Source organism: Lonchura striata, chromosome 30 (assembly GCF_050655825.1).
Source record: "Lonchura striata isolate lonStrDom1 chromosome 30, ASM5065582v1, whole genome shotgun sequence".
Taxonomy (NCBI): Eukaryota; Metazoa; Chordata; class Aves; order Passeriformes; family Estrildidae; genus Lonchura; species Lonchura striata.
Window position 1 is genome coordinate 7,560,311 of NC_140732.1, and position 18,889 is coordinate 7,579,199.

General features: G+C 54.5%; 1 protein-coding gene and 1 long non-coding RNA gene across 2 annotated transcripts in view; both read left to right on the plus strand.

The window, feature by feature from the left end:
• Positions 1-6,464: 6,464 nt before the first annotated feature.
• On the plus strand, positions 6,465-8,435 carry LOC146764981 (uncharacterized). The gene is made up of 2 exons (XR_014950471.1): positions 6,465-7,455; positions 7,562-8,435. It is a non-coding gene; the product is annotated as an uncharacterized LOC146764981 (long non-coding RNA).
• A 6,114-nt stretch (positions 8,436-14,549) lies between these two features.
• WIZ (WIZ zinc finger) overlaps positions 14,550-18,889 on the plus strand; it is a 44,051-nt gene continuing 39,711 nt past the window's right edge. Inside the window, exon 1 of the mRNA XM_085563130.1 lies at positions 14,550-15,293. Coding sequence (XP_085419256.1) covers positions 14,558-15,293 — 736 coding nt within the window. The 5' untranslated portion in view covers positions 14,550-14,557. The remainder of the gene's footprint in view (positions 15,294-18,889) is intronic.

Consider the following 18,889-nt stretch of genomic DNA (forward strand, 5'->3'; position numbering starts at 1 on the left):
ATGGGTCAGAGCTCCCCAAAACCGGGGGGAAACTGAGGCACGGAGCGGGGAGGGCGCGAGCCGTTATTGGGGGGGGGGGGGGAGGGTTGGGGGAGGAATTTTGGGGACCCCTCCTCAAATTTGGGGAAACTGAGGCACGGAAATGGCGGGGGGAGGGGTTCCGGGATGGGTTTTGGGGTTTTTTTTGGGGTTTTTGAGAAGTTTGGGGGTTTTTTGGGGGGAGATTTTTGGATTTTTGGGGAGTTTTGGGGTTTTTTGAGGAGATTTTTGGGAGGTTTTGGGTGTGTTTTTTTGGGGGGTTTTTAGGAGAATTTTGGGAATTTTTTTTGGGGGGGTCCCATCCCGAGTGGATTTTGGGGGGGTCTCCGAGGGAGATTTTGGGGTGTTTGGGGGTTTTTTTAGCGGATTTTTGGTTTTTATAGGGAACTTTTGGGGTTTTTTCCCGATTTTGGGAATTTTTGGTTTTTTCGGGGGGTTCGGGGGTGGTTTTTGGGGTGTTTTGGGGTTTTTGGGATTTTTCTGGGGGAGTCCCAATCCCGTGCGGATTTTGGGGTGTCTCGGGGTGATTTTTTGGATGATTTTTTGGGTTTTTAAGGAGATTTTTGGGGCTTTCTGAGGGTTTTGGGTTGGCCCGGGGCAGTTTTTGGGGGGATTTTGGGGAATTTTGGGGATTTTTAGAGGATTTTGGGACATCCCGGGACGATTTTTGGGAGATTTTGGGATTTTTGGGGTATTTGGGGGTGTTCTGGGGAGTCCGGGGCGGTTTGGGGGGGATTTTGGGGTACTTTGGGTTTTTTGGGGAGATTTTTGGGGTATTTTGGGGCGTTCCAGGGGCTCCCGGGGCGGTTTTGGGGAGATTTTGGGGTTTTTAGGGGATTTTTGGGGTATTTTGTGATTTTTCGGGGCTTCCCGAGACGGTTTTTGGGGTATTTTGAGATTTTTTGGGGGATGTTGGGGGTCCCGGATCGGATTTTGGGAGATTTTAGGGTTTTTTAGAGGATTTTTTGGGTATTTGTTTTTTCTGGGTTTCCCGAGACGGTTTTTGGGGGATTTTGGGGTCCCGGGTGGGATTTTTGGGGTTTTTAGGGGATTTTGGGGTATTTTCAGGTTTTCAGGGGTTCCCGGGGCGGTTTTTGGGGTATTTTGGGGGATTATTTGGGTATTTTTGGGTTTTCGGGGCTTCCCAGGGCGGTTTTTGGGGTATTTGGGTTTTTCGGGGAGGATTTTGGGGCTCCCGGGTCGGGTTTTGGGGTATTTTAGGTTTTTCTAGGGGATATTTTAGGTAGTTTTGGGTTTTCGGGGGTTCCCGAGGCGGTTTTTGGGGTATTTTGAGGTATTTTTGGGGTATTTTGGGATCCCGGGTCGGATTTTGGGGTTTTTTAGGGGAATTTTGGGCTCCCGGGTCAGATTTTGGGGTTTTTTAGGGGAATTTTTGGGTATTTTTGGGTTTTTGGGGGTTCCCGGGGCGGTTTTGGGGGTATTTGGGGGGAATTTTTGGGGTTTTTTGGGGGTTTTTTGGGGTCCCGCTCTCACCGAGGCTCCCGGCGAATCCCATCGCGCGTGGTGGGCGTGGCCTCTGAAAGGGGCGTGGTCTGAGTGGGCGTGGTCGGGACCGCGCCCTTTGTGGGCGTGGCCATGGAGGGGGCGTGGCCAGGGAGCCCCTTGGGCCCCTTGGTGGCCCCTGGTGGCCCCTGGTGGCTTCTGGTGGCCCCGGGGTGGCTCTTGGTGGCCCCGTGGTGACTTTGGTGGCCCCCGGCTCCCTTTGGTGGCCCCGTGGTGGCCCCTGGTGGCTTTTGGTGGCCTCATGGTGGCCCCTGGTGGCCCCCGGCTCCCTTTGGTGGCCCTGTGTCTCCTCCTGGGGTGGCCCTTGGTGGCCCCGGTGGCTCTTGGTGGCCCCTGGGGTGGCCTTGGTTCCTCCTGGGGGTGGCCCTGGTGGCCCCAGTGGCTTTTTGTGGCCCTTGGTGGCCCTGGTGGCTTTTGGTGGCCCCAGGCTGGCCCCTGGCGGCCTCGTGGTGGCCTTGGCTCCTCCTGGGGTGGCCCTTGGTGGCTCTTGGTGGCCCCGTGGTGGCCCCAGTGTCCTGCCAGTGTCCCCATTCGCTCTCCAGTGTCCCCTTGATGTCCCCAATGTGTCCCCAATGTGTCCCCAGTGTCCCCCTGATGTCCCCAGTGTCCCCTTGATGTCCCCAATGTGTCCCCAGTGTCCCCCTGATGTCCCCAGTGTCCCCTTGATGTCCCCAATGTGTCCCCAGTGTCCCCCTGATGTCCCCAGTGTCCCCTTGATGTCCCCAATGTGTCCCCAGTGTCCCCCTGATGTCCCCAGTGTCCCCTTGATGTCCCCAATGTGTCCCCAGTGTCCCCCTGATGTCCCCAGTGTCCCCTTGATGTCCCCAATGTGTCCCCAGTGTCCCCCTGATGTCCCCGGTGTCCCCAAAGGCCCCAAAGGCCCTTTGCTGGTGGCACCTTGGGGGTCCCTCAGCCCCTTGGGGACACTTTGGGGACAGAGACAGAGCCCGAGGTCCCTTTGGGGACATTTTGGGGACACTTTAGGGACAAACCTGGGGACACTTTGGGGACACTTTGGGGACACTTTAGGGACACTTTGGGGACACCTTGGGGACACTCGGGGGACACTTTCAGGACACTTTGGGGAAATCCTGGGGACACTTTCAGGACACTTTGGGGACACTCTGGGGACACTTTCAGGACACTCTGGGGACACTTTCAGGACACTTTGGGGAAATCCTGGGGACACTTTCAGGACGCTTTGGGGACACTCTGGGGACACTTCGGGGACACTTTCAGGACACTTTGGGGACACTTTCAGGACACTCTGGGGACACCCTGGGGACACTTTGGGGACACCCTGGGGACACTTTCAGGACACTTTGGGGACACCTTGGGGACACTCTGGGGACACTTTCAGGACACTTTGGGGACACTTTAGGGACACTCTGGGGACACTTCGGGGACACTTTCAGGACACTTTGGGGACACTTTCAGGACACTCTGGGGACACCCTGGGGACACTTTGGGGACACCCTGGGGACACTTTCAGGACACTTTGGGGACACCTTGGGGACACTCTGGGGACACTTTCAGGACACTTTGGGGACACTTTAGGGACACTCTGGGGACACTTCGGGGACACTTTCAGGACACTCTGGGGACACCCTGGGGACACTTTGGGGACACTTTCAGGACACTTTGGGGACACTTTCAGGACACTTTGGGGACACTTTGGGGACACCTTGGGGACACTCGGGGGACACTTTCAGGACACTTTGGGGAAATCCTGGGGACACTTTCAGGACACTTTGGGGACACTTTCAGGACACTCTGGGGACACCCTGGGGACACTTTGGGGACACTCTGGGGACACTTTGGGGACACTTTCGTCCCCCCTCCGCCCCGACCTTCCCCTCACACGCCCAGGATGGCGGCGCGCCGCCGCCGCCGCGCTCCGATGACGTCACGGCCGCGCCGCTCCCCCTCCCTCCCGGAAGGTCCCGCCGCTCTCACGATGGCGGCGCGGGCTCCCCGCTGACGTCATCGCGGCGCGCCGCGCGCGGGGCGGGCGGAGGGCGGCGGCGGCGGCTCCGGCGGGGCGGGCGCGGGGCCGGGGGGCGGCCCCAACATGGCGGCGGCGGCGGCTCCTCCCGCGTCCCCGCCGGGCCCCGCTTCCTCACCGGGCCCCTCATCCCCGCCGGGGCCCCGTTCGCCGCCGCCGCCGCCGCCCCCCCCCTCAAGATGTCGGCGGCGGCCCGGTCGCGCGAGGCGTGACGTAGTCAGGCCCCGCCGGCGGGAGGGGGGCGGGGGAGCGGCCGGAGCGGCGCAGGCGGCGGGACCGGGACCGGGAGCGGCAGCGGAGCCGGGAGCGGCAGCGGCGGCGGGCGGAGTCCCGGGGCGGCTCCTCAGGGCGCCATGGCCCCGGCGCGGCGGCGGCGGCGCGGGCCGGGCGCGGCGCGGCGGCGGCGCTGAGCGGGAGCGGCCCCGCGGGCGCGGCCCCGGGGGCTCGGGCCGGTGAGTGGCGGGGGGGGCCCGGCGGGGCGGGCGGGCCCCGAGCGGGGCCGGGGCTCGGGGGGAGCGCGGGGGAGGCGCTGACACCCCCCGGACCCCCGCGTACCGGCCCCGGCCCGGGTGCTGGACGGCCGAGCGGGCACGGGGGGACAGGGGGACAGACAGGGGACAGACAGGGGGACAGGGACAGGGGGACAGACAGGGGACAGACAGGGGACAGGGACAGGGGGACAGACAGGGGACAGGCAGGGGGACAGACAGGGGGACAGACAGGGGGACAGGGGAACAGACAGGGGGACAGGGACAGGGGGACAGGGACAGGGGGACACTGAGGGGATAGACAGGGGGACAGACAGAGGGACAGGGGAACAGACAGGGGGACAGGGACAGGGGGACGCTGAGGGGACAGACATGGGGACAGGGGGACAGACAGGGGGACAGACAGGGGGACAGGGACAGGGGGACAGGCAGGGGACAGGCAGGGGGACAGACAGGGGGACAGACAGGGGGACAGGGGGACAGGGACAGGGGGACAGGGACAGGGGGACACTGAGGGGATAGACAGGGGGACAGACAGAGGGACAGGGGAACAGACAGGGGGACAGGGACAGGGGGACGCTGAGGGGACAGACATGGGGACAGGGGGACAGACAGGGGGACAGGGACAGGGGGACGCTGAGGGGACAGACAGGGGGACAGGGAGACAGATAGGGGGACAGGGGGACAGACAGGGACAGGGACAACGGGGCAGGGGGACAGACAGGAGGACACTGAGGGGACAACCAGGGGGGACAGACAGCGGGACAGGGGGACACTGAGGGGACAGACAGGGGGACAGAGGGAGAGGGGGACGCTGAGGGGACAGACAGAGGGACAGACAGGGGGACAGGGACGGGGGGACACTGAGGGGACAGGGACGGGGGGACACTGAGGGGACAGACAGGGGGACAGAGGGACAGACAGGGGGACAGAGGGACACTGAGGGGACAGACAGCAGGACAGGGAGACGCTGAGGGGGCAGCGGGGACAGACGGGTCACTGAGGGGACAGACAGGGGGACAGGGGATGTAGGACAGGGGGATAGGGGGAATGGGACAGAGGGACATGGGATAGAGGGACATGGGATAGAGGGACAGAGGACAGAGGGACAGACAAGGGGACAGAGGGACAGGAGGACACAGCGGGGCTCAGGGGGTGCGGGGGGGACCGGGCAGGGGGGACAGTGAGAGGATCGTGAGGGGAATGTGAAGGGAAGGTGAGGGGGAAACCATGGGGGGAAGGTGAGGGGACAGTGAGGGGATCGTGAGGGAGCTGCGAGGGGGAAACATGAGGGGAAGGTGAGGGGATCGTGACAGGGGAGACGTGTGAGCAGACATTGAAGGGACAGTGAGGGGAATGTGAGGGGTTAGTGAGGACGGGGGAATCATGAAGGGAACGTGAGGGGATCCTGAGGGCAACGTGAGGGAACTTCGATGGGGGAACCATGAGGGGAAGGTGAGGCGATCATGAGGGATTTATGAGATCATGAAGGGAAAGCGAGGGAGTTGTGAGGGGGAAACCATGAAAGGAAGGTGAGGGGAACGTGATTTGGGAACCATGAGGGGAATGTGGGGTGAATGTGAGGGGACAGCGAGGGGATCATGAGGAGATTGTTAGGGAGCTGTGAGGGGGAAACCATGAGGGGAATGTGATGGGACAGTGAGGGGAAGGTGAGGGGGAAACCATGAGGGGGTCACCGTGTGAGGGGAATGTGAGGGGAACATGATGGGGGAACCATGAGGGGAATGTGGGGTGACTGTGAGGGGACACTGAGGGGATCATGAGGGAGCTGTGAGGGGGAATCCATGAGGGGAATGTGAGGGAATCATGAGGGGACAGTGAGGGGAAGGTGAGGGGGGAACCGTGTGAGGAGACACTGAAGGGACAGTGAGGGGGGAAGCGTGAGGGGAACATGAGAGGACAGTGACGGGGGGGGAGCCATGAGGGGAATGTGAGGGAATCGGGAGAGGATCGTGAGGGGACAGTGAGGGGAACGTGAGGGAACTGTGAGGGGATCATGAGGGGAAGGTGAGGAGAATGTGAGGGGATCATGAGGGGAATGTGAGGGGATCGTGAGGGAATCAGGAGAGGATTGTGAGGGGACAGTGAGGGAACTGTGAGAGGAACCATGAGGAGAAGGTGAGGGGAATGTGAGGGGATCGTGAGGGAATCAGGAGAGGATCGTGAGGGGACAGTGAGGGGATCCTGAGGGGAATGTGAAGGAATTGGAAGAGGATCATGAGGGGAATGTGAGGGAACTGTGCGAGAGGAACCATGAGGGGAAGGTGAGGAGAACGTGAGGGGATCATGAGGGGAATGTGAGGGGATCGTGAGGGAAATGTGAGGGAATTGGAAGAGGATCGTGAAGGGATCCTGAGGGGAATATGAGGGAACTGTGCGAGGGGAACCATGAGAGGAACGTGAGGGGGATGTGAGGGGAGAACCGTGAGGGGACATTGAGGGGATGGTGATGAGAACTTGTGAGGGGACAGTGAGAAGATTGTGAGGGGATCGTGAGGAGACAGCGAGGAGATCAAGAGGTGAACGTGAGGGGACAGTGAGGGGATTGTGAGTGAGGAACCATGAGGGGACACTGAGGGGAACATGGGGGGACCCAGGTGAGGGGAGGCTGGATTGAGGGAGGGTCACGGAGTCTGGGAGGGGTTCTGGGGCTCCCGGACAGGTAAGAGGGGGGTCTGTGGTGGGGTCCAGGTGGATCCAGGTGTGCAGGGCGGGGCTGTGACAGTGCCCAGGTGTGCAGGGTGGGTCTGTAGGGGGGTCCAGGTGGATCCAGGTGTGCAGGGCGGGGCTGTAGGGGGATCCAGGTTGATCCAGGTGTGCAGGGCGGGGCTGTAGGGGGGTCCAGGTGGATCCAGGTGTGCAGGGCGGGGCTGTAGGGGGATCCAGGTTGATCCAGGTGTGGGCTGTGTCCAGTAGAAGCCCCGAGCTGGGGCTGGGCAGGGCAGGGTCTGCACGGGGAACTTCTTGGAGGCCTTTGGAGCAGCTTTGGGACCATCCTGGCACCTCTTGGAGCAGCTTTGGGATTGTCCTGGAGCAGCTTTGGGATCATCCAGGACCTCTGGAGCAGTTTTGGGATTGTTCTGGAGCAGCTTTGGGATCATCCTGAACTCTTGGAGCAGTTTTGGGATCATCCACAAGACGCTTGAATCATCTTTGGGATTATTTGGGACCCCTTGGATCAATTTTGGGATGATCCTGAATTCTTGGAGCAGCTTTGGGATCATCCCCAGAAACTTTGGAGCAACTTTGGGATCATCCTGAACTCTTGGAGCAGCTTTGGGATTGTCCTGGAGGAGTTTTGGGATCATCCAGGACCTTCTGGAGCAGCTTTGGGGTCATCCAGGACCTCTGGAACAGCTTTGGGATCATCCTGGAGCAGCTTTGGGATCATCCAGGATTTCTGGAGCAGCTTTGGGATTGTCCTGGAGGAGCTTTGGGATCATCCAGGACCTTCTGGAGCAGATTTGGGATCATCCTGGAGCAGCTTTGGGCTCATTCCGACCTTTTTGGGGCAGCCACACCCGAATTCCGCGAGGATCCCAAACCCCGGATCCCGAAAATCCCCTCGGTGCAGGAGTTTGGGATGGCTGGAGCAGCCCAGGAGGAGCTCCCGGGGGGATTTATTTGGGGGGAAAAAAGCCGATTTTGGGCTAAATGAGCTCGTTAAGGGCTCACAGGCACTTCCCAAAATTATCTGGGATTGCGCTTGGGGCTTCCACCCTCTCGTTCTGGAATAGGAGGGGAAAAAAACAGGGAAAAACCGTGGGGAAAAGGTGAAAAAACTCCAGGAAAATTTAAAAAAAACAAGGAAAAAATTCCAAAGAGACCTCCAGGACCTTGGGAATGCGGCTGTGACCTGGAGGAGGAGGAGGAGGAGGAGAATTTCCTCTGGGAAAAACACATGGATGGTCCCGGAATGTGTGGGATCCTCGGCCCTGACCTGGAGGAGGAGGAGAAAATTCCGATTCCTGCGTTTTCCTCCTGCTTTGGGAGGGAAAAAAAAGGGGAAAAAAAACCCCACCAGGAATTTGGAGCCGTTCACGTGGGTTTATCCTGGAAAAAAAAAAAAAAGGGAATTTTGGGGGGAAAAAAATTCCATAAATCCACGAGTCAAGGCTGAGTCGAGGGGGAAAATCCAGGTTGGAATTGTTTTTTTTTCCCGGGAAAAATGAGGAAAAACACTCGGGTTTTGGGTGCGGGAGCATTCCAGACCGGGAATGCTCTGGTAGAAAATGGAAAAAAGGGGAAAATTGCTGGAAAATCGCTGGAAAATTGGGAAAAACGGCAGCTTTGGCAGCGTGCTGGAGCCCATTCCCCACCCGCGATTCCCGCAGGGAATAAAAAACGAAACCCCCACGGATCCCAAATTTTTGGAGCCCCCCCCAGTGCGGGAATTCCCGGGAGCTTTGGCCCCTTTTTCCCAGTTTTTTTCCCTGGGGAAGAGGCGGGAATTGCCCGTTTTGCATTTAAATCGCCCCAAATCCCGCTCCGCCTTTTTTTGGGACGATGGGCGGGGGGCAGGGATTTTGGGAATCGCCGGGAATTCGGGAAAAGCCTCGGGACCTCGAGGTGAGAGCCCGGGGCATTTTAGGGAGCCGGGAAAAGAGGGAAAATCCCGGTTTTTCTCCATTAGGGAGCCGGGAAAAGAGGGAAAATCCCGGTTTTTCTCCATTAGGGAGCCGGGAAAAGAGGGAAAATCCCGGTTTTTCTCCATTAGGGAGCCGGGAAATGTGGGAAAATCCCGATTTTTTTCCATTAGGGAGCCGGGAAAAGAGGGAAAATCCCGATTTTTCTCCATTAGGGAGCCGGGAAAAGAGGGAAAATCCCGATTTTTCTCCATTAGGGAGCCGGGAAAAGAGGGAAAATCCCGATTTTTTTCCATTAGGGAGCCGGGAAAAGAGGGAAAATCCCGGTTTTTCTCCATTAGGGAGCCGGGAAAAGAGGGAAAATCCCGGTTTTTTTCCATTAGGGAGCCGGGAAAAGAGGGAAAATCCCGGTTTTTCTCCATTAGGGAGCCGGGAAAAGAGGGAAAATCCCGGTTTTTTTCCATTAGGGAGCCGGGAAAAGAGGGAAAATCCCGGTTTTTCTCCATTAGGGAGCCGGGAAAAGAGGGAAAATCCCGATTTTTTTCCATTAGGGAGCCGGGAAAAGAGGGAAAATCCCGGTTTTTCTCCATTAGGGAGCCGGGAAATGTGGGAAAATCCCGATTTTTTTCCATTAGGGAGCCGGGAAAAGAGGGAAAATCCCGATTTTTTTCCATTAGGGAGCCGGGAAAAGAGGGAAAATCCCGGTTTTTCTCCATTAGGGAGCCGGGAAATGTGGGAAAATCCCAGTTTTTCTCCATCCCCACCCCCAGCGGGGTTTTTGGGGAGGATCCTTGGGTTTTAGGGAATTTTGGAAAAGCTGGATTTGGGCCTGGGGGGTGGTGCCGATCCCAAAAAATGACCACGGGGATTTGGGATCCCGAGGGATTCGGGATCGGAATTTTGGGATAATTCCAGAAACGTTCTCGATTCCCGGGATTTTGAGGAAAACTCTGAATTCGGGGCCATTTTCCCAGCCGGGATATTCCCAGAAATGGGGGAAATTTGGGAATTTGGGGGTTCTGAGCGGATTTCGGGCGGATCCTGGGAAGAGCAGGTGGCTCCGGCCCTCGCCCCGTTCCCATTTGGAATCACAAATTTGGGATTTTCTCCCCAAAATCCCGGCGGCTTTGAGGGAGCGCCGAGGTGGCGCCGGATTTTGGGATCACGGCGTCCCGAGCAGTTGGATTTTTGGGGTGCCGCTCGTGGAATATCCCAAAAATCTGCAGCTGGTTGGAGCACCTGGAATGAAAAATCTGGATTTGCTCGGGATTTGGGATTTGGGATTTGCTCAGGATTTGGGATTTGGGATTTGCTTCAGGTTTGGGATTTGGGATTTGCTTCAGGTTTGGGATTTGGGATTTGCTCCAGATTTGGGATTTGCTCCAGATTTGGGATTTGCTCCAGATTTGGGATTTGGGATTTGCTCAGGATTTGGGAATTGTTCCAGGTTTGGGATTTGCTCAGGATTTGGGATTTGGGATTTGCTCAGGATTTGGGAATTGGGATTTGCTCCAGATTTGGGATTTGCTCCAGATTTGGGATTTGGGATTTGCTCAGGATTTGGGATTTGGGATTTGCTCAGGATTTGGGAATTGTTCCAGGTTTGGGATTTACTCGGGATTTGGGATTTGCTCTCAGTTTGGGATTTGCTCCAGATTTGGGATTTGCTCTGGATTTGGGATTTGGGATTTGCTCAGGATTTGGGAATTGTTCCAGGTTTGGGATTTACTCGGGATTTGGGATTTGCTCTCAGTTTGGGATTTGCTCTCAGTTTGGGATTTGGGATTTGCTCAGGATTTGGGAATTGTTCCAGGTTTGGGATTTACTTGGGATTTGGGATTTGCTCTCAGTTTGGGATTTGCTCCAGATTTGGGATTTGGGATTTGCTCAGGATTTGGGAATTGTTCCAGGTTTGGGATTTACTTGGGATTTGGGATTTGCTCTCAGTTTGGGATTTGCTCCAGATTTGGGATTTGCTCTGGATTTGGGATTTGGGATTTGTTCTGGATTTGGGATTTCTTCCAGGTTTGGAATTTGGGATTTGCTCGGGATTTGGGAATTGTTCCAGGTTTGGGATTTGCTCTCAGTTTGGGATTTGCTCCAGATTTGGGATTTGCTCTGGATTTGGGATTTTGCCCTGGATTTGGGATTTTGCTCCGGGTTTGAGATTTCCTCCAGGTTTGGGATTTGGGATTTGCTCCAGATTTGGGATTTTCTCTGTGTTTGGGATTTGGGATTTTGCTCCAGATTTGGGATTTTACTCCAGATTTGGGATTTTCTCTGTATTTGGGATTTGGGATTTTACTCCAGATTTGGGATTTTACTCCAGATTTGGGATTTTCTCTGTATTTGGGATTTTGCCCCGGATTTGGGATTTTCTCCGGGTTTGAGATTCCCTCCAGGTTTGGGATTTGGGATTTGCTCCGGGTTTGGGATTTTCTCCAGGTTTGGGATTTGGGATTTTGCTCCAGATTTGGGATTTTCTCTGTATTTGGGATTTTGCCCCGGATTTGGGATTTTCTCCGGGTTTGAGATTCCCTCCAGGTTTGGGATTTGGGATTTTCTCTGTATTTGGGATTTTCTCCGGGTTTGGGATTTGGGATTTTCTCTGGGTTTGGGATTTTCTCCGGGTTTGAGATTTGGGATTTCCTCCAGGTTTGGGATTTGGGATTTTGCTCCAGATTTGGGATTTTCTCCGGGTTTGGGATTTGGGATTTTCTCTGGGTTTGGGATTTTCTCCGGGTTTGGGATTTGGGATTTCCTCCAGGTTTGGGATTTGGGATTTTGCTCCAGATTTGGGATTTTCTCCGGGTTTGGGATTTGGGATTTTCTCCGGGTTTGGGATTTGGGATTTTCTCTGGGTTTGGGATTTTCTCCGGGTTTGGGATTTGGGATTTTCTCTGGGTTTGGGATTTTCTCTGGGTTTGGGATTTTCTCCGGGTTTGGGATTTGGGATTTTGCTCCAGATTTGGGATTTTCTCCGGGTTTGGGATTTGGGATTTTCTCCGGGTTTGGGATTTGGGATTTTCTCTGGGTTTGGGATTTTCTCCGGGTTTGGGATTTGGGATTTTCTCTGGGTTTGGGATTTTCTCTGGGTTTGGGATTTTCTCCGGGTTTGGGATTTGGGATTTTCTCTGGGTTTGGGATTTTCTCCGGGTTTGGGATTTTCTCTGGGTTTGGGATTTTCTCTGGGTTTGGGATTTGGGATTTTCTCTGGGTTTGGGATTTTCTCCGGGTTTGAGCTTTCCTCCAGGTTTGGGATTTGGGATTTTCTCTGGGTTTGGGATTTTCTCCGGGTTTGGGATTTGGGATTTTCTCCGGGTTTGGGATTTGGGATTTTCTCTGGGATTTGGGATTTTCTCTGGGTTTGGGATTTTCTCCAGGTTTGGGATTTGGGATTTTCTCTGGGTTTGGGATTTTCTCTGGGTTTGGGATTTGGGATTTTCTCTGGGTTTGGGATTTTCTCTGGGTTTGGGATTTGGGATTTTCTCTGGATCTGGGATTTCCTGCGGGTTTGGGATTCCCTCCCGGCTGGAATAATTCCGGGCTCATTTGCATTCCGAACCTCGCGGGTATTTTTGGCTCTTCCCTCTCCTCGGGTCATTTCAGCTGCGAATTCCTCCATTCCCGGTTTTTTAGCAATTCCCGGTTTTTTTTAGCAATTCCCGGCTTTTAGCGCCTCTTCCCTGCTTTTCATCCCGATTTTCTCCTCCCGGCCCGCCCTTATTCCTGTGGAATTGTTTAAATTCCCGTTTTTTTGGGGCAGGAAAAGGCGATTTCGGGACTTTTATTCCTGTGGAATTGCTTAAATTCCCATTTTTTGGGGCAGGAAAAGGCGGTTTTGGGATCTTTATTCCTGTGGAATTGTTTTAATTCCCACTTTTTGGGGCAGGAAAAGGCGATTTTGGGACTTTTATTCCTGTGGAATTGTTTAAATTCCCATTTTTTGGGGCAGGAAAAGGCGGTTTTGGGGTCTTTATTCCTGTGGAATTAATTCCCACTTTTTGGGGCAGGGAAAGGGGATTTCAAAATCTTTATTTCTCTGGAATTGTTTTAATTCCCACCTTTTGGGGCAGTGAAAGGCGATTTTGGGATTTTTATTTCTCAGGAATTGTTTTAATTCTGACCTTTTGGGGCAGGAAAAGGTGATTTTGGGATCTTCATTTCCACGGGATTGTTGTAATTCCCACTTTTGGGATCTTAATTTCTCCAGAATTAATTCCCACTTTTTGAAGTATGAAAAGGCAATTTTGGGATCTTTATTTCTCAGTAATTGTTTAAATTCTGATCTCTTGGGGCAGGAAAAGGCAATTTTGGGATCTTTATTTCTTTGGGATTGCTGTCATTCCCACTTTTGGGATTTTTATTTCTTTGGGATTGCTGTCATTCCCACTTTTTGGGATTTTTATTTCTTTGGGATTGCTGTCATTCCCATTTTTGGGATTTTTATTTCTTTGGGATTGCTGTCATTCCCACTTTTTGGGATCTTCATTTCTGTGGGATTGCTGTCATTCCCACTTTTGGGATTTTTATTTTTTTGGGATTGCTGTCATTCCCACTTTTGGGATCTTCATTTCTTTGGGATTGCTGTCATTCCCACTTTTGGGATTTTTATTTCTTTGGGATTGCTGTCATTCCCACTTTTGGGATCTTCATTTCTTTGGGATTGCTGTCATTCCCACTTTTGGGATCTTCATTTCTTTGGGATTGCTGTCATTCCCACTTTTGGGATCTTCATTTCTTTGGGATTGCTGTCATTCCCACTTTTTGGGATCTTTATTTCTTTGGGATTGCTGTCATTCCCACTTTTGGGATTTTTATTTCTTTGGGATTGCTGTCATTCCCACTTTTGGGATCTTCATTTCTTTGGGATTGCTGTCATTCCCACTTTTGGGATATTCATTTCTTTGGGATTGCTGTCCTTCCCACTTTTGGGATCTTCATTTCTTTGGGATTGCTGTCATTCCCACTTTTGGGATCTTCGTTTTTTTGGGATTGCTGTCATTCCCACTTTTGGGATTTTCATTTCTTTGGGATTGCTGTCATTCCCACTTTTGGGATTTTCATTTCTTTGGGATTGCTGTCATTCCCACTTTTGGGATTTTTATTTTTTTGGGATTGCTGTCATTCCCACTTTTGGGATTTTTATTTCTTTGGGATTGCTGTCATTCCCACTTTTTGGATCTTCGTTTTTTTGGGATTGCTGTCATTCCCACTTTTTGGATCTTCGTTTCTTTGGGATTGCTGTCATTCCCACTTTTGGGATTTTTATTTCTTTGGGATTGCTGTCATTCCCACTTTTGGGATCTTCATTTCTTTGGGATTGCTGTCATTCCCACTTTTGGGATTTTTATTTCTTTGGGATTGCTGTCATTCCCACTTTTGGGATCTTCATTTCTTTGGGATTGCTGTCATTCCCACTTTTTGGGATCATCATTTCTTTGGGATTGCTGTCATTCCCACTTTTTGGATTTTTATTTTTTTGGGATTGCTGTCATTCCCACTTTTGGGATCTTCATTTCTTTGGGATTGCTGTCATTCCCACTTTTGGGATTTTTATTTTTTTGGGATTGCTGTCATTCCCACTTTTGGGATCTTCATTTCTTTGGGATTGCTGTCATTCCCACTTTTGGGATTTTTATTTCTTTGGGATTGCTGTCATTCCCACTTTTGGGATTTTTATTTCTTTGGGATTGCTGTCATTCCCACTTTTTGGGATTTTTATTTCTTTGGGATTGCTGTCATTCCCACTTTTTGGGATCTTCATTTCTTTGGGATTGCTGTCATTCCCACTTTTGGGATGCTCACCCCTTGCCGTTCCGCGCGGGCTCCGTGGTTTTGGTGGCCCTCCCTCACCCTCTGCCCTTCCCCGCAGGTCGTGCCGGCGCCGCGCCATGGACCCGAGCGGCGCGGCCTTGGCGGCGCGCCTCGGCGGCGCCGACGGAACCGTCCCGACGCCGCCGGCGCCCGGCCCCGGCGCCTTCGACGCCTTCGCCGACGCCTTCGACGCCTTCCCCGCACGTGCCGGGGAGCCCGGCTGCCGCCACGACACCGACGCCGGCACCGCGGAGCCCGGCTGCCGCCGCGACGCCGACACTGACACCACAGAACCGTTCTACGGCACCGCGGAGCCCGGCTGCCGCCGCGACACCGACACCGACACCGCGGAACCGTTCTACGGCGCCGGGGAGCCCGGCTGCCGCCGTGACGCCGCGGAACCGTTCTACGGCACCGAGGAGCCCGGCTGCCACCACAACGCCGACACCACAGAACCGTTCTACGGCACCGGGGAGCCCGGCTGCCGCCGCAACACCGACACCGGCACCACGGAACCGTTCTACAGCGCCGGGGAGCCCGGCTGCCGCCGCGACACCGACGCCAACGCCACGGAACCGTTCTACGGCGCCGGGGAGCCCGGCTGCCGCCGCGACGCCAACACCGACGCCACGGAACCGTTCTACGGCGCCGGGGAGCCCGGCTGCCGCCGCAACGCCGACACCGACACCACGGAACCGTTCTACGGCACCGGGGAGCCCGGCTGCCGCCACGACGCCGACGAAGAGCCCGGCTTCTTCTCCCCGGCGGCCCGGCACGAGCCCGGCGTGGCCCTGGAATCGCACGACGAGGCCGGTGAGTGCCGCCGGCCGCGCCGCGCGCCCCGGCTCGGCCCCGCCGGGCCCGTCGCTCCTCCCCGGCGCCGCTTTGGGCTGGGGGTTGGCTCTCCTGGTGATGGTGTCCGTTGTTTTGGGGGTGGCGTTGGTTCTTACGGGGTGATTTTGGTGGTTTCGGGGTGATTTTGGCTGTTTTGGGGATGCTGTTGCTGCCTTGGTGATGGTGTAGGTTGTTTTGGGGGTGGTGTTGGTTCTTACGGGCTGGTGTCGGTTATTTTGGGGTGGTTTTGGTTCTTATGGAGTGGTGTTGGTGGTTTTGGGGTGATTTTGGTGGTTTTAGACTGGTTTTGGTTGTTTTGGGGTGGTGTTGGTTGTTTTGGGGATGGTGTTGCTCTCCTGGTGATGGTGTCGGTTGTTTTGGGGTGGTGTTGGTTCTTACGGGGTGGTGTTGGTTGTTTTGGGGTGATTTGGGTGGTTTTGGTTGTTTTGGGGGTGGTTTTGGTTCTTACGGGGTGGTGTTGGTTGTTTTGGGGTGATTTTGGTGGTTTTGGGGTGGTTTTGGTTGTTTTGGGGTGATTTTGGTGGTTTTGGGGGTGGTTTTGGTTCTTATTGGGGTGGTGTTGGTTGTTTTGGGGTGGTGTTGGTGGTTTTGGGGTGATTTTGGTGTTTTTGGGGTGATATTGGTTGTTTAGGGGGTGGTTTTGGTTCTTATGGGGTGGTTTTTGTTGTTTTGGGGTGATTTTGGTGGTTTTGGGGTGGTTTTGGTTGTTTTGGGGGTGGTTTTGGTTCTTATGGAGTGGTTTTGGTTGTTTTGGGGTGGTGTTGGTGGTTTTGGGGATGGTGTTGCTGTCTTGGGGATGGTGTCGATTGTTTTGGGGGTGGTGTTGGTGGTTTTGGGGTGATTTTGGTTGTTTTGGGGTGGTTTTGGTTGTTTTGGGGATGCTGTTGCTGTTTTGGGGATGGTTTTGCTGTTTTGGGGGGATTTTCGTTGTTTTGGGGAACTGTGGTTGTCTTGGGGGTGATGTTGCTGTTTTTGGGGTGATTTTGGTTGTTTTGGGCTGGTTTTTCTGGTTTTGGGTTGATTTTGGCGGTTTTGGGGTGATGTTGGTTGTTTTGGTGATGGTGTTGCTGTCTGGGGAAGCTGTTGGTTGTTTTGGGGGTGGTTTTGCTGGTTTTGGGTTGATTTTGGGGGTCGTGTTGATTGTTTTCGGGATGCTGTTGCTGTTTTGGGGGTGGTGTTGTGGTTTTGGGGTAATTTTGGTTGTTTTGGGGATGCTGTTGCTGTTTTTGGGGTGGTTTTGCTGTTTTTGGGGTAATTTTGGTTGTTTTGGGGGTCGTTTTGGTTGGTTTGGGGATGGCGGTGGGTCTCTCTTGGTCGTGGTTCTCCTCGTTATGGTGTTGGTTGTTTTGGTGATGCTGTTGCTGTCTTGGTGATGGTGTCGGTTGTTTTGGGGTGGTTTTGGTTGTTTTGGGGTGGTTTTGGTTGTTTTGGGGATGCTGTTGCTGTCTTGGTGATGGTGTCGGTTGTTTTGGGGTGGTTTTGGTTGTTTTGGGGTGATTTTGGTTGTTTTGGGGAAGCTGTTGCTGTTTTGGGGGGGGTTTTGCTGGTTTTGGGGTGATTTTGGTTGTTTTGGGGAAGCTGTTGCTGTTTTGGGGGGGGTTTTGCTGTTTTTGGGGTGATTTTGGTTGTTCTGGGGTGGTGTTGCTGTTTTGGGGGGGGTCTTGGTTGTTTTGCGGTGGGGGTGGCAAGAGCCGCGTTTGGGGTCAGGGGGTGTTTGGAGCCGTTTTTGGGGTGTTTTGAGCCGGTTTGGGGTGTTTGGAGCCATTTTTGGGGTGTTTTGAGCCGGTTTTGGGGTGTTTGGAGCCGGTTTGGGGTGTTTTGAGCCGTTTTTGGGGTGTTTGGAGCAGTTTTTGTGGTCAGGGGGTGTTTGGAGCCATTTTTGGGGTGTTTTGAGCCATTTTTGGGGTGTTTTGAGCCATTTTTGGGGTGTTTGGAGCCGTTTTTGGGGTGTTTGGAGCAGTTTTGGGGTGTTTGGAGCCGTTTTTGGGGTGTTTGGAGCCGTTTTGGGGTGTTTTGAGCCGTTTTGGGGTGTTTGGAGCCGTTTTGGGGTGTTTTGAGCCGTTTTGGGGTGTTTGGAGCGGTTTTTGGGGTCAGGGGGTATTTGGAGCCGTTTTTGGGGTGTTTTGAGCCGGTTTTGGGGTGTTTTGAGCCGGTTTGGGGTGTTTGGAGCCGTTTTTGGGGTGTTTGGAGCCGTTTTTGGGCTGTTTGTAGCTGGTTTTGGGGTGTTTGGAGCCGGTTTGGGGTGTTTGGAGCCGTTTTTGGGGTGTTTGGAGCCGTTTTTGGGGTGTTTGGAGCCGTTTTGGGGTGTTTGGAGCGGTTTTTGGGGTCAGGGGGTATTTGGAGCCGTTTTTGGGGTGTTTGGAGCCGTTTTGGGGTGTTTTGAGCCGGTTTGGGGTGTTTGGAGCCGTTTTTGGGGTGTTTTGAGCCGTTTTTGGGGTGTTTTGAGCCGGTTTGGGGTGTTTTGAGCCGTTTTTGGGGTGTTTGGAGCCGTTTTTGGGGTGTTTTGAGCCGGTTTGGGGTGTTTTGAGCCGTTTTTGGGTGTTTGGAGCCGTTTTTGGGGTGTTTGGAGCCGGTTTGGGGTGTTTGGAGCCGTTTTTGGGGTGTTTGGAGCCATTTTTGGGGTGTTTGGAGCCGGTTTGGGGTCAGGGGGTGTTTGGAGCTGTTTTTGGGGTGTTTGGAGCCGTTTTTGGGGTGTTTTGAGCTGTTTTTGGGGTGTTTGTAGCTGTTTTTGGGGTCAGGGGGTGTTTGGAGACGGTTTGGGGTCGGGGGGTGTTTGGAGCCGTTTTTGGGGTGTTTTGAGCCGTTTTTGGGCTGTTTGGAGCCGTTTTTGGGCTGTTTGTAGCCGGTTTTGGGGTGTTTGGAGCCGGTTTGGGGTCGGGGTTTCTCCGGCGCCGGAACTTGTTCTGGTTTTGGGACGAGCAGATGGCCCCCGGTGCCTCCCAGGCCCTGATTGAATTGGGACCCACCCCAGCGAGTTTTGGGGGATTTTTGGGGTTTCTTTGGGGTGAAACGGTCTCGTTCTACGGGGTGGCTCCTCCCCCGAGCTTCTCCAATCCTACAACCCAAACTTTGGCTGGAATTCGGGATTTTGGCACCAGCAGAACCCTCCAAACCCTCCTGGAGCCCATCCCGAGGGATCTTTGCCAACTTCCGGAGTTTTTTACGGTTCTTGGAAGCCGATCCAGGAAAAACCCCGAGAGCGCCGCGCCGGGACCCCGCCGGGCACCCCGAACTCCCCGGGACGACCCCAAACATTTCCTGGGGCCGTGCTCCACCTCCGGCCCCGTTCCCGGGACTTCTCCCAAAATCGGGGTCGGCGCCCGCGGGGCCGTGCCGGGAACGGCTGAGCCAGGGGAGGAAACGATGGGATGGGCCGGGCAGGAGCTCTTCCCAAAGGATTTTGGGATCTGGAGCTCTTCCCAAAGGTTTTTGGGGGTCAGGAGCTCTTCCCAAAGGTTTTTGGGATCTGGAGCTCTTCCCAAAGGATTTTGGAGTCTGGAGCTCTTCCCAAAGGATTTTGGGGTCAGGAGCTCTTCCCAAAGGATTTTGGGGTC